Below are 13656 nucleotides of genomic sequence, written 5' to 3'. Positions count from 1 at the left end.
AGCTATAGAGGTCGCCGAGTTCTTTCTGCTATCTTTAGATTATTGGTTTTCTTTCGACAGAGTTCACTTGGAATAATTCAAACTGCACAGATCTGCACGCGTTTATTGAAAGCAACGGATAGACAGAGCACGAAGGCGTAAAAACGACATATGTCATGTCTGCAATACACGATACAGGCAGACACCACGACAGCATGAAAGGTAAATATGGGCAAGTTGGTTTAGAAGAGACGTAGAAAGGCTTGAAGAAAATGCGATGAGTTCGATGGAAAAATTAAGGCGTCCAGCACAATCTTTACACGCCAGGGAGATCAGCGGGAAGGTCAGTGTATGGCGCCGCCAGCGGCGCCGCGGAACGTTCGGGGCAAGTGGTGCGATTCTGCCACCACGTTACCAAATCACTGTGCAGGGGTTTCTTCGGAGAACCACTCAGGGCGTCACACAGAGAACACAAAGCAGATGGTGCATCAAAGACCTGGAAATGGCGTCGCTGTTTAATGAAGTCGTCATAGAGGCTCGGTGAGTCTTGAAGTTTTGCGAGGGCGTCGACAACGACAGCAGAATCGCTAAGTTTAGAGGTGTCCACAAAGGAACTGGGTGGAAGGGACGCACCCAAGTCGGTCGCCCCGAAAAACACCGGCACAATGTAGTACTGCAACGAGTCGTAAATCATTTGCACGGGATTCTGGAAACACTGCGATGATTCCATTACGAAGATGAAAAAGTACTGCTTTTCCAAGATGCTGAGGCAGCCCTGTCGCGAAGAGCAAAGCTGGGCGCCGCATTTGGGAACAATTTTCACATCAACATATTCTAGTATGTCATTCATAAACCTTTCGCTGCCCTTCCAGCGACTGCTAACAAGCGGGGAGAAGCCGTCGAAATGTCGCAATTCCTCTTCCTCGCACTCACCGATTATCCATGCGGCCGTTATTGTCTTGTTTACACTTGGCGTGACAAAGGAAGACGGAGCTTGGAGCAGAGGTGACCATTTTCGATAGGGCACCACAATGTCAGCGTCTTGCCTGAGCCCCATGGTGTAGTTGAAGAGTTGTGTCGTCTCCCGGAGGTCTTGCAAAGGTTCTTTTCGTGGTGGACCGTGCGCCCAGAATACCCATAGCTGCTCCGCGGGCCGATTGGACGGAAGGTTCGCTGAGTGGACGCTCTCTGCGTCGAATACGACGACGTTGCTTTTCTGAGCGAGGTCACGATCCTTGGTCACGTTGCAGGCAACTGCTCCGTCGGAAGACATGCAGGAAGTCAGGCCCCGTGTTTCGGTGTCTGGTTTCAGTACCGAACGCGGCGGCATGCGCATTGCAGCCTGGTGGACCGGCGCAGTCGACCACAGCAAAACCAGGAACTGGCCAGGGTGCACACCCTGTGGGGTGTGTTTCGGCAGCGGACTGTAACGCCCTGCGAAGTAGCCTTGTATGTGAGGGGTGAGGGCGATGGCTACGAGGAACAATACGAGGAACACTGCAATCCAATTCGTGGCACGCGGATACTGCCGCGTCAAGCCATTGAGTCTCCGGCAAGGACTGCGCAGGACGTCTCGGACGCCCTGCATCTGTGCGCGTAAGCCGTCCATGGCAATTGGACCTGAAAAAAAAGAGGTGATATTGCGTCACTTTCTCGACAGGCACACAACCGAAAGAAATACACCTCGTGACGACTACACATGGTCTAACGACCAACGATGAAGATACAGAATGTGGGTGTATCATGGCGAAACAACTGCAAGCGTATCTACGCAGCACGAGGTCTGAAGTATAGGCGCTCAACGGAGAGGGTGCTGCTGGGAAAATATTTTAGCTGTGGTTGAAGTCTGGTCTCTATGAATATACACGCGGAAAAAGAAGGACGGCCTTTCAGCAGCGTTGCGGCAATGAGCGTCGGAAATGGCTGCTGTATTACGCAGGGATCGCAATGCTAAACAAATGCATATAGCGACAACTAGCAGTGCTATTCCGCATAGAGTAAATAACCGCCGCACTTTTGAGTGTGCCAGTTCAAAGCTTGTAAATGTCGTCACTTAATCACCGTATGCTTCCGTATAGACGCGGGCCTGACGTACGGGTCCCGCGGAAAGAAATAAAATGCACGTATGAACAATCCCTACAAGCCTGGTGCGTCCGGCAAGAAGATGGTCCGACCAGGTATTCGACTTCAATCAAACTGCCGAGCAGTAGGAAGCGTTCAACGTTTAAATAGCTTGGTGTAGCAATCTGTTAGTGACAGGCTCCGAGGTATCGGCTGCAGGAGATACAGTTGAACTAGTTTCAAGAAACTTTATCTCTGTTGGCAATGTTTGTTTAACGATACATGTACATCAGAAATTGCTAAACTTAAGTGATAGCAGGCGATTGATAGTGCGGGCTTCTGGCAAAGGGGAGTTTCAGTTGCAGCCTGGACATGCGCTGTACTTCATGCTTGGTGAGAGTGGGATGAGACATATCGCACGCGCAAAAGTGGCAGTAGCCTCGGGCCAGAAAGCATTAAGGGATGTAAGTTTGATCATGCTGACCAAGACTGGAAGTGCAAAACGTATTGCGCTCAATCATGCGCATGATGTGCAGGGATCGCTTCATTGGAAGCCGCGTGAATGTCAGTGTTAGCTATATCGTGTACTTCTGCGACGTTGATAGGATGTCGCGCTAAACCAATGTCTCTCCCACATACCCCGTGAATAGCGGAACGGATTGTTCTAAGCTAATTCCTATGAGCACGTTGCCGTAATATTTACCACCAGATAAGCAGCGTAATTTTGCACACCGTGGTGATTTTGAGCGTCATTTTTTTGCGCGCACAGCCACATGCTCACGAATGCCTTTGTTTCTAAAATTCAATTTACGTAAGCGTCGGCACCGTACTCGAGGCATCAACAGCCAGGTTTAAAACGAGTAAAGCCACTGACTCCCGCAAGGAGAATGTACCTAAAATAACGTAGTAATTTTCAAAAGCCGGAACAAAAGAGCAGTTGTTAAAGTGGCGAAGGTCACGCAGTGCGGATTTTGTGGGTGGCAAATCCGGTTGTTAAAAACAAGGCAAGAGGTGACCGATGTACCTTTTACGGCTAATTTTATTTTCACCTCGCTTATGCGACAACACTGTAGTGCCATCCCCGTGGATCGTTGGAAGCACAGGCCGGGCACTGGCTCGTAACTGGTCGAGAAATTTTTCCTACTTCATAGAAGCCCTATGTTCGTACATCAGGCAACTCTAATCAGAAAAGTGATGTTCTCACAGCGGCCTATGTACAGCGCAGTGGTGCCTATCAAGCAAAGACGTTGCGCAAGAGCTCTGAATGATGACATGTGACCCCATAGCAATCCTGCGTGACATTTCTCTTGTAGCAAACGCGCTTAACGACAATGAATGTTGTCTCAGCAACCATCACGGCGGCCATAACACCGGCGCCTGGAGCCTTGAGCCCAAATTGTTCACACGAGTTGTTACGTTATGGCCTGATCGAGTCGATAGCGCACTCGATTTGAGAACTGGATCTGCGAATGTTAAGTTGATAGCGGATCTGCATATATTTTTATTATATGTGAGTGTGAACTGTACGTGTTGGTGGAAGGTACCGCTGAGCGTGATGGATAATAACTAGAGGCCGGATAATAGGCCGGATAAGCTTGTCCTGTTCCTCGCGCTCCTGTCGCGCCATTTGGTAAATGAACATGGATTAGAGGTTCAGAAGGGCTTTTATGGTGTTTTTATGATGTCTATATATGCATATGAGTGCAATAAAGGTCTATTTTAAACGCCCATTTTCAATATCGGCGCCCATATGTACATTATATGGCCTCAAGTTTTGCTTTCGGGTGCAGTTTTAGATCGCTATTTACGTTACCGGGCAACATTGGCTGTTCAGAACTATATTGAATTAAACCTAGTTCTTTAGTTCAACCACCTCTCCGAAAACGCCGCTAACACCAGTGGAATGGTACGCTCATTCTTAGTGACAAGAGGCACAATATTGAATAAAAAATGTGGAGACGGTGGTAGTTTGCTAATGTTTCCCCAATTTTAACAGTGATTCTTAGCCTACCTCCCATGTACTCTCCAAACAGATTTCTTCAAACATGTGCAGTCGCATCCTTGTTTCTAGAAGAGAACTCAAATCCAACTCTATTTTCAATGCAACGGTTGAGCATCGACCACGCCTTTGTTAGCGGATCATTCCCGTGTGGAAGAGCTCCCTGCGCAGCTCCATTTCCTTACGCCCTAAAATTCACACTCCCGACGGGATCTAAGACACGCTTTTCCATCAAAATGACGTTCGGATGCTGGCACCTTTTCAAAAATGCTCTTCAAATGTGTGTAAGTGTATTTGGCAGTGTTGAGACGTCTTGACTGTTCAATTCGGATATCATTGTATACGAGAAAATCGCTAGAGTTGTACCTAACAGTTCTCATGTAAGAGCGTATTGATTGATTGTGTCTATCTCTGTTGCGTCGTAAATAAATTGCGCCAGCAGACATCAGCTGTACTCGGGCACAACTTCAGGACGGCATCGGAAGTTGCCGCTGCTCCTCATCGCCGCAGCTTACTGTTCCTCCGTGCGGCGCAAAGCACGCCTTACTGCAGCGAGTATTTTCTTAGTGGGAGTGATGGCATCCTGTCAAAAAAATATTTCCCCAACAGCTCAGCAAAAAAGAGGAAGTTATGTGGAGGAAATTGCAAACAGGGGTGTTTCTGAACCCTCAACTATACAGTAAATGGCATCCGGAAGTCTTCAATCCTAGATGCACTCACTGCAATAGCATTGCAGACCTAGTCCACATGGTCTGGACATGCCCTTCCTATAACGAACCGAACAGAAATGTGGAATCTTGGGAGACCTTATTACTCAACCACAAAGCAGAAGAGCAACGCAAAGTCATCGGTCTCGCCCTGACTGCCGCCCAATCCCAAGGGATTCCGGCCGATGGTCAGGGGAATGAACGGGGGTATAGGCTAATTCCCTCTCCCTCGTCATTTTAGACGGGTGCAAATAAAAGCGATCTCTCTCTTTCTCTTCCCGTAGGCCGGTTGGTCGACCGAAAAGCTCTGATAAGATCTCTCAACACACGTGGCGTACGTGAAACCAGGCTTTTATTGTGATAAAATGGTTACTTGAAAATCGCCAAAAACGAACAGTTCTAGATAAGACAGTACATGCATCGATAATGAAGAAGTAACATACTAGTATATCTTTATCTCATAAACCATGTATAGGTATGCATTTAGATCGTTCGTAGATGCGTTCACTTCGTGCGCAAAACATTGTCGCATGGTTCGTTCTATATTCGCGATTCGGGTCTTTGACGGTTTGACGATGGATTGGACGCACTGTTAGCAAATGTTTTGACGCACTTTTGACGCAGTTTTGATCTGAGAAAGCTTTCGCGCTTCTCTCAACTCATGGTAAAGTTTTTTGAACATGACGCAAGTCGTAGTAATTTTTCAGGCTTAATCTGCTAATTAATTACTGCAACGACGACAACCAAACACGTAAGAAAAAGAAGCCGATATCACGCATTATGCGCAATCGCCTTTCAAAACACGCGCAAACTCTGACATTCGGGGCTGTCGCTCCGGCGGAGTGATGCACTGCATGAGCTGTTGCCGTTCTTAACGTGAACCCAACGCTTGTTTAAATCAGTGTTCCCAGCTTTCAGTATTCTTTTTCACAACTGTTTCACTATATGCGACATTCGAGCAAGCGACAGTGGCCATTGAACATGAATGTGAGCACTGCACTTGTTGAAGGAAGCCAATAGATCGCCATTAGTTTAGCAGTTTTATGGGACAATTGAATGGCAATGTTCAACTGTTGGCGCTTTTATGCTATCATAAACAATAAAGGCCGCGCACGTCTTCGTTTGTAATTATGTGCATTTATATAAAAATTATGGTGTCTGTATTTCCGAGGTAGGAAGCCTGCAATTTCTGGCCTGCCTGTTCTTGGTGCCTAAACCGCGCTTTTTTAATGCCTAAAAATCCGGCCTCTATTTAATAACCGTCGCAGTGGCTCAGCGGCTCAGGCGTTGGGCTGCTGAACAACGGCAGCCGTTTTTCTGTAGGAGACAAAAATAAAGATAAAAATTTTTCTGCCTGAAGATTCAGGCACTCGTTAGATATTCCTAGGTCGTCTAAAGTTACCGTCAGCGCTGCGTAGCCCAAATGTAGCTCCGGAGCCTGAAATACCAATTTCAGCTGTAGGACGAATTTGAGCTGTACGCGCAAGGTGCGCAGACGATAGTTTGAGCAACACATGGCGCGTTAAAGATTACCAGGTGGTCAAAATTAATCTGGAGCCCTCCTCTACCGCGCGCCTCATCGCCTGTGTAGCGTCGGTGCGTAAAACCCCATAATCAATGAACAACACATGTGCATGGTACCACAGCCTTAATTGCTGCTGCGTCGACATGAATGCGCGTGCGCGACCAGCGACTTTTTGTTCCATACAGAGCGTGCGTGATTACTGGGCCGTGCTGGGCAGTTACGGTCGCGGGGACGGTGACCCTTTCCCTTGAAGCTCAAACGTCCGCATCATATGTGTCTGAGCGTTATGCAGTCGAATTGAAATTTCCGCCGGTGAAAACTTGGCTAGGTTAGGGCACCTTTGAGAGCTTTAGGTTGACCCAAATATGGCCACTGATACAGCATGTTTTAACTTCTCAGGGCTGCAGCTGTGTCGTTTGATTGATTGATTGATTGATTGATTTGATTTGATTGATTGCGGGGTTTAACGCGCCGACGCAACGCAGGCGATGAGGCACCGTAGTGGAAGGCTCCGGATTAATTTTTACCACCAGGAGATCTTTAACGCGCGCCGAAATCTCGTACACACGGGCGTTTTTCCTTTTCGCTTCCATCAGAGAAGCGGCCGCCGCGGCCGGAAATCGAGCCCGCGTCCTCGTGCTTAGCAGCACAACACCTTAGCCACTGAGCCACCGCTGCGGGTTGCAGCTGTGTCGAGATGAATACAAAATAGATTTTTCAACATCCGTATCCAGTATTCAGAGCTAATCAGTACTTGCACCTAATGATCAGAATAGTCGTGTTTGAAGGCTTCCGCTTTGATTTATGGCGATTGCAAGTGCTCGGCTGCTTGCCTGAGTAACGTATTTAGCTATTGCCATACATTTTCTTTCTAAATTAAAATTTGTATTCTCTCTTCGATTATGAGTGATAGGAGTGACAAGGACATCCCTATCGCTATCAAAATAATAGTGATAGGGATGTCCTTGTCACCGTCTCTTCCCTAAATTTTAGCCACCAAGTTCTTGTGGCTTTTTAAAACTATTATATGCACAGCAGGCAATTCTTTGCTTCAGGAAGGTGCATGTTACTTTTATTTCGTGCTGGATGGTACTTCGTTAAAATTAGGTGCAGGAAAAACGAAGCATACATAGAGTAGGCGGGACACGCTGCTTGGCGTTTGACGCACTTCGGCATTCCCTGCGATATGTGATGTGTGCAAAGGTCACAGGATCTTTGATCACCATACACATGTCTTGTCTTGTGGAAGTAATTACTGGTGTGAGTTCCTGCCGGCAGGCAGCCAGCCAGGACTTAAAAAAGCAAGACTGAATTTTGGTTTTCGCGAAAAACGTTCTTTACTCATTCTTCGGTTGCCAGCTTTATAGAGATCAAATTACTTTTTCATGTAGACACTTCCCACGAGGGTATGATATTGTTGTAGGCCATCTGTATACGTACAGTATGCCATCAGCTGATTTCGGCACTGAGAAGTTAATATGAACATTACATGCGGGATGCCTATCGAGTTCTGTTTATTTTCTGATGGAGGCGAAAAGCAAAAACGCCCGTGTGTACGAGATTTCGGCGCACGTTAAAGATCCCCAGGTGGTCAAAATTAATCCGGAGCCCTCCACTACGGCGCGCCTCATCGCCTGCGTTGCGTCGGTGCGTTAAATCCTACAATCAATCAATCGAGTTCTGTTTATCCATACACAGATTTGTCTTACTGATGGTATCGCTTTTTGTGAATCATTACTTGAGCGCCATTTGTTTGAGCGTTAAATACCATAACCCATTATATCTGATTCATATTATTTAGGACGAGATGTAATACGTATTTACTGCATATATCTGCAGGTTTATGGATGCTTTTGCACTGACACCTAGAAACATCATGCTATGTGCCCAGGTATAAGTTTTTTGTCTCAACTGTCCACTGGAGCGGCAAATTAAGTCAACGCATTTTTACTGAATAAGATCGTATTTATAGTGCGTTCAGGGCCTCCTAAAACACCTCTTCCACTTTTTTTAGCATCTGAACGCTGTTAGATCACAGTCAATAAGCACGTACAGACCATAGATGTGGTGGCTGCGAAATATCCGGGTCACGTTTTGCAGTACTACGCAGGAACTCAGAAACTCAGTGAAAAGATTTTTTAAATTTTCCCCCGTTCTTTGAAAATCCGGATATTCGTTGTGCTTATGTCACGTCACAGGAGCAAGATGGCCGTTTTTGGCAAGCTTCGTTTTAGCCGGAGCATAAACGCATTTGGTAGTGGCGGTTACAATAAGATCGCAGAAAACCAACGTCGGGAACATCAACAAAGAATTGCACTGTGAATTATACAGATGAAGCGAAAATAATAGGCTAAGTGGCTCCGCTTGCGACATATACTGGCAGATCAGAAGAAACTGGAGGGAGTACGAGCGAATATTTTTATTCGTGGGAAAACAATAAATGTATGCCACTGTTTTCTTCGTTCTAGAGCTGCTGACGATATATATTAATTGTAAATAAACTATTTTGGGCACTTCATTCCGCTTACGTCGTTTTAATGTGAAAGTGTCATAGCCGTGGAAATTGGTCAACCGGCCGTGAGCCTCTGACGACCGTTGTCACCATCAGTGGCCCAATACCCGTAAACGAGTTTGTGGGAGTTTTGCGTGGGTACTGTGACGCCGACCCAATGGGAATCGGTGGATCGACGGTGAGCGTCTGACTGTAGCTGCCATCGTCATTGGCCAAAGCTCCGTTGAAAGAGAATGCGACCATTCGGAACTCAGCACTGAGGAGCTATGAATCTCCACTACGGTAGCTTAATGAAACGAGCATGACACGCTCACGATAAAGCCAGGGAAAGTCATAACGCTTTCGCAATCAAAGCACAAAAGTGTAGCTCGAACGCCGTGTTTCACGTGGAGTTGCCATAGAGGAGTGATTAGGTCACTTCTCTGTCACCTGTGTTCGTTTCCCGTTTATGACGCCAACGGTAACTGTCATTGTCATTCGCCAATCTCCTTGAGTGGATATGGGACCGGTCCGAAGGAAAATTGCAACCCCGTAGTGATTTGCTTCGAATCTGTGGTATGGTAGTTTCAGAGAGAGAGAGAACAATCTTAATGAGACTGGCGACGTCAGCCGAGCTAAGCTGCCTGGCTTGCTACGCCAGATGAATGCGGTGACAATGATGACTATAACGATAAAGACGAACACATATGGTTTTACCTCCCTGTTATGCCGTAGGGCAATCTATCGCATTTAAAAAAAAGTATTTACAAAGTCTGATCAAGACTTGCGTCTTTCAAGAAAGGCAATAAGGCTTTTGTATCACGAGAGGCTCGTTTGGAAGAATTCCAGGGACCTAATACGTCCCTCAGTTCTAGTCCTACGGAGAGCGGCCGGTCCAAAGACACTGCGAGCCACACTCTTTGGGTACTAAATCGTGCACTATCTCCGATGAGGTGTTGCAGATATTCACGCACATCACACTGTGGCCACAGTGGCGAAGTGGGCTGCTTGATTTTGTAACAATAGTATCGCGCGTAGGCGACATTCAACCGCATACGGTGTAGTACTGCTTCATTATGCTTGGATATTCCACGTGGAATGCTAAAATTACAATGCGGGTCGATAGAAAAGAGGGGCGCGTAATGATGGAATGCGTCTGCCCAAATCGATCGCGGCATGCTCCATGCTACACTGGATGCAAGTGCTGAAGCATCTTTCCGAAAAAAAAAAATTCGCGCCAATTCACCCTGTGAATGTGGTTGGAAAGCAAATCTGTAAACGGCACCTACAACGATTACCCATGCGACGTCACTTAAATTCACTCCCGTCGCTCTACAAATAGTGATACCAGGGAGAAGTGAAATGCACTTCACCACACCCTCTATTACTTCAAAGAGATATTCTTGGTAAGGTTCGATCAATGCATGATGCATGAACGCTGGTTGGTTGAGTTGTACTGTTGAAGCACATGAGTGGAAACTGTTTTTTTACAAAATTAAAGGAAGCTCAAACCCGGTGTTAGACGATCTCACTTATCCATCTCTACCGCCGCGGACGGAGGCGACGATATCGGCGGCAGAAACACAGGAAGAGGACGTGGAGGAGAACGGGGAGGAGGGGGAAATACTTCTATTCAGATTTCTGAACAGCCCAGAGCGCGGCCCAGGGGAGTGGTTCCTTCTTCACTGGAGCTCATATGCAGTCCGCGCCGCCCGTGCTCTGTCCACCAGCAGGAGCTGGGTAGGCAGAGAGGGGCTGGAAAGAAGCATCTCCCATTGCCATTCCTTGGAAGTCGGTGGGATGAGGAGAAGGTGTTCAGGGCTAAAGTTGCAAACCCTGAGTGTTCCTATTTCTGAGGGAAATTTACATTCAGCGTCGTGGCGTTTTTGGGTGCACTAAGTGAACACGCGTCGGGTCTGGGAAGGAGCCGGATTTTATGAGCCATAGGGTACTAGTTTGTTGTTCTCTGGAAAGGTCAGAGTAAGGCGAACATAGGGTCTGTCTGTGACGTCAAGCATTGCAGTGCAGCCCGAGAGTCCGTGAAGATTGTCCACACGCGTGCAGGCTGCTCGATTATATGAGCCAAGGCCAGTCGCAGAGCTGCAAGTTCGGAAGCCCTAGATTGTTTTGTTGCTGAGCATGGCACTGAGGGTGTTGCGTGGTGAAGGTATCTACACCGCGGCAGTGGATGATTTGGATGACACCGATCCGTGAATGTACAGATGTGTGTGTACTCCGTATTTGTGGTAGATATATTAAAGAAAAAAAAACCGCAGAGTGGCAGACGGAATATGCTTTTTGCGTGTAATTCCGGGCACTGTGGTCCCTATTTCCATGGTCGGGAACATCCAGGGCGGGCGCAGAGGAAGAGCTGGCGTCTGGTAATGCTGCGGCAGGAAGTCGTACACTTTATTTATTTATTTTATTTATTTATTTCCAGATACTGCGGACAGCATTGCGGCCCAAGCAGGTAGGGTTACAGAAAAGGTGATAAGAAGCGTTCAAAAGAATTTCCACCACGGCACTCCACAAAATCAGATGGCAATGAATTCCATTGTTCAATTGTACAAGGGAAAGATGATTTTTGAAATATTGTACTATGGGCGAAGAACGGTCGTATCGTTTTTGAGTGGTTCAGTCTGGCTGAAGTCTGTGGGGCAGGGAGTAGATATGTATCACTGTTCAAGCCATTTTTTTTTGTGTGATAAAGCAGATAAAAAAACTTCAGCTTGGCAATCTGGCGATGCTTCTGGAGTGGCTCTAACTTTAGCTGTTTTAACATATTAGTAACGGATGATCGGAGTCTGTAATCAGAAACAATGAACCGTGCAGCGAGCCGTTGAACCCGCTCAATTTTTTTAATATGTTTTGTATAGTGTGGACACCATACAATTGATCCATACTCGATGACTGGTCGGATTAGTGTGCGGTAAGCCTCTAGTTTAACGTTTTGGGGTGACTGCCTCAGCTTTCTGCGCAGAAAGCAGAGCTTTTTAAAACTCTGTTGCAAATGACGTCGTAATGTGTGTCCCAGTTAAGGTTATTTGTAATACTTAGGCCCAAATACTTAGCAGAAGATACAGTGCTAATTTACGGCGTTCCAGTTTGATAGCAATGAATGAACGGATTTTTCATGCGTGTTATTGTCATAGAAACTGTTTTAGAGAAGTTAATAACATACCATTACGTCCGCACCAGTCCGCGAGTTTACACAGGTTTTTATTCAAACGAACTTGAGAATCGCAGTTATCAATAACAGAATAGAGAACACAATCATCAGCAAACAATTTCACATGTGCATTTTCATCAATTTGCTTCGCAATGTCATTTATGAATATCAGAAAAAATAATGGTCCTAGCACTGATCCTTTGGGACCCCTGACAAAACCGGTAATTCATGAGACCTGGAATCATTACATTCAACAAACTGCATGCGTTTTGACAGGTAGGACTGAATCCATCGCACCAACTTTTGCGGGATACCCTCTTCTTTTAACCGCTCCACCAGCTGCACATGGGGTACCCGATCGAAAGCTTTGGATAAATGCAAAAATATTGTGTCAATTTGCTGTTGCTTATCGATTGCGGAGGCAAAATCGTGAACAACAGATACCAGTTGGGTCTCTGTAGGAACATGTTTTCGAAATCCATGCTGATATTCAAAAACTGTTGGGCTTCTAAATAGTTAGATATATGACTAGCGATAACATGTTCCATTAGTTTGTAGCATGTGCTTATCAGAGAGATTGGTCTGTAATTAGTAGGAAACAGCTTATCCCCGGCCTTGAATACAGGTATAATCTTTGCCAACAGCCAGTCTATCGGTAGGGAGGCTTCATCAAGAAATGCATTAAAGATGATGTAGAGATACTCCGAAATAACCTCCGCGTACCGGTAGAAAAAGGCATTTGGCAAGCCATCAGGACCAGATGCTTTTTTTAGTTTTAATTTTCAACAAAAGATAAAAAATTCTCTCACGGCTGAAGCCCAGGTCAGACATGGTGGCACAAGGAGACAACGAGGTGCTTATGGGAGCGCTACCTGCGCTAAAGGGTGATCCCACTGCCTTGCCACAATTCGCAGTCGCGCGCGAAGAAGCTCCTGCGTGCCCAGAGCCAAGGGTGACAGGCGTCGGCATACCGTCAGTTCTCCCGCAGTAGAGGTAGTTTTCGGGACACCAATGGAGGTCCTCAAGATCTGTGCTTGAATGGCCTCTATAGTCTTGATCGTTCCTTTAGAAAGAGGGATCCAAAACAGCGGTGCTGTAGTATATAAGGACAAGGCGTAGCGCTTCGTAGAGTTGAAGGAGAGGATTAACAGAGCAACCGCCGGAGTTACTGGAGAGCGTACGGAGTATGCGGGCGATTAATCTGAGCTTCTCATCGAGATGGCGGACATGAGGTGACCAAGTGAGCGATCTGTCGAGTGTCACCCCCATAAATATGTGGTTGGGAACGTATTGGATGATATTAGTCCAACAGTGAGCCTGCAGCGAATGATATCCCGCTTCGTAAAAGCCAACGCAGCACATTTGCATGCTGAGATTTCCCATCCTCATGCTGTCAAGAAAGCTGCAATTGAGTCGATTGCTCGCTGCAGTCTCGACCGTACCACACCCCTGTTACGGCCAGAGCTCCATAGGCAGATGTCGTTCGCGTACAGGGAGATTTCGACCGACTGCGGCAAGCGTTTCTCGATGCCTATAATTGATGTGTTGAACAGCGTGGTGCTTATCACCCTGCCCTGAGGAACACCTCGGGTAACTCTGTAGAGTGCTGAGTCACCGCTGTCTGTTGACACATAGACGTACCTATCCGAAAGGTAGTCTGATAGCCATGCATACATCCGGCCTCCGGTATACCTGAGCACTTCATAGCCGAGCGAATAGTGTCAT

The 13656-nt window shown here is 46.7% G+C and overlaps 1 protein-coding gene across 2 annotated transcripts; it reads right to left on the bottom strand.

Annotated features, from left to right (window-relative positions):
• Positions 1-88: 88 nt before the first annotated feature.
• Positions 89-2265, bottom strand: LOC144155030 (alpha-(1,3)-fucosyltransferase C-like). 2 transcript variants are annotated; one of them, XM_077686227.1, is made up of 2 exons: positions 2120-2265; positions 89-1599 (listed from the first exon to the last, which is right to left on the bottom strand). In XM_077686227.1, exon 2 carries the CDS (start codon positions 1586-1588, stop codon positions 296-298), a length of 1293 nt encoding a protein of 430 aa, XP_077542353.1. In that variant the 5' UTR covers positions 1589-1599; positions 2120-2265; the 3' UTR covers positions 89-295. The 2 variants fall into 2 exon arrangements, with proteins under 2 accessions (XP_077542353.1, XP_077542354.1); XM_077686228.1 differs by having other exon boundaries at positions 2041-2188.
• Between the last annotated feature and the right edge of the window lie 11391 nt (positions 2266-13656).

Source organism: Haemaphysalis longicornis, unplaced genomic scaffold (assembly GCF_048455015.1).
Source record: "Haemaphysalis longicornis isolate Haplotype H1 unplaced genomic scaffold, Haemaphysalis longicornis Haplotype H1 scaffold_1, whole genome shotgun sequence".
Classification (NCBI taxonomy): Eukaryota; Metazoa; Arthropoda; class Arachnida; order Ixodida; family Ixodidae; genus Haemaphysalis; species Haemaphysalis longicornis.
Note: the sequence above shows the minus strand (reverse complement) of the source record. Positions and strands in the feature narration are given on the sequence as shown.

Coding starts and splice junctions, on each gene's coding strand:
- LOC144155030 (XM_077686227.1), bottom strand. CDS start 1,588: ATGGACGGCTTACGCGCACAGATGCAGGGCGTCCGAGACGTCCTGCGC.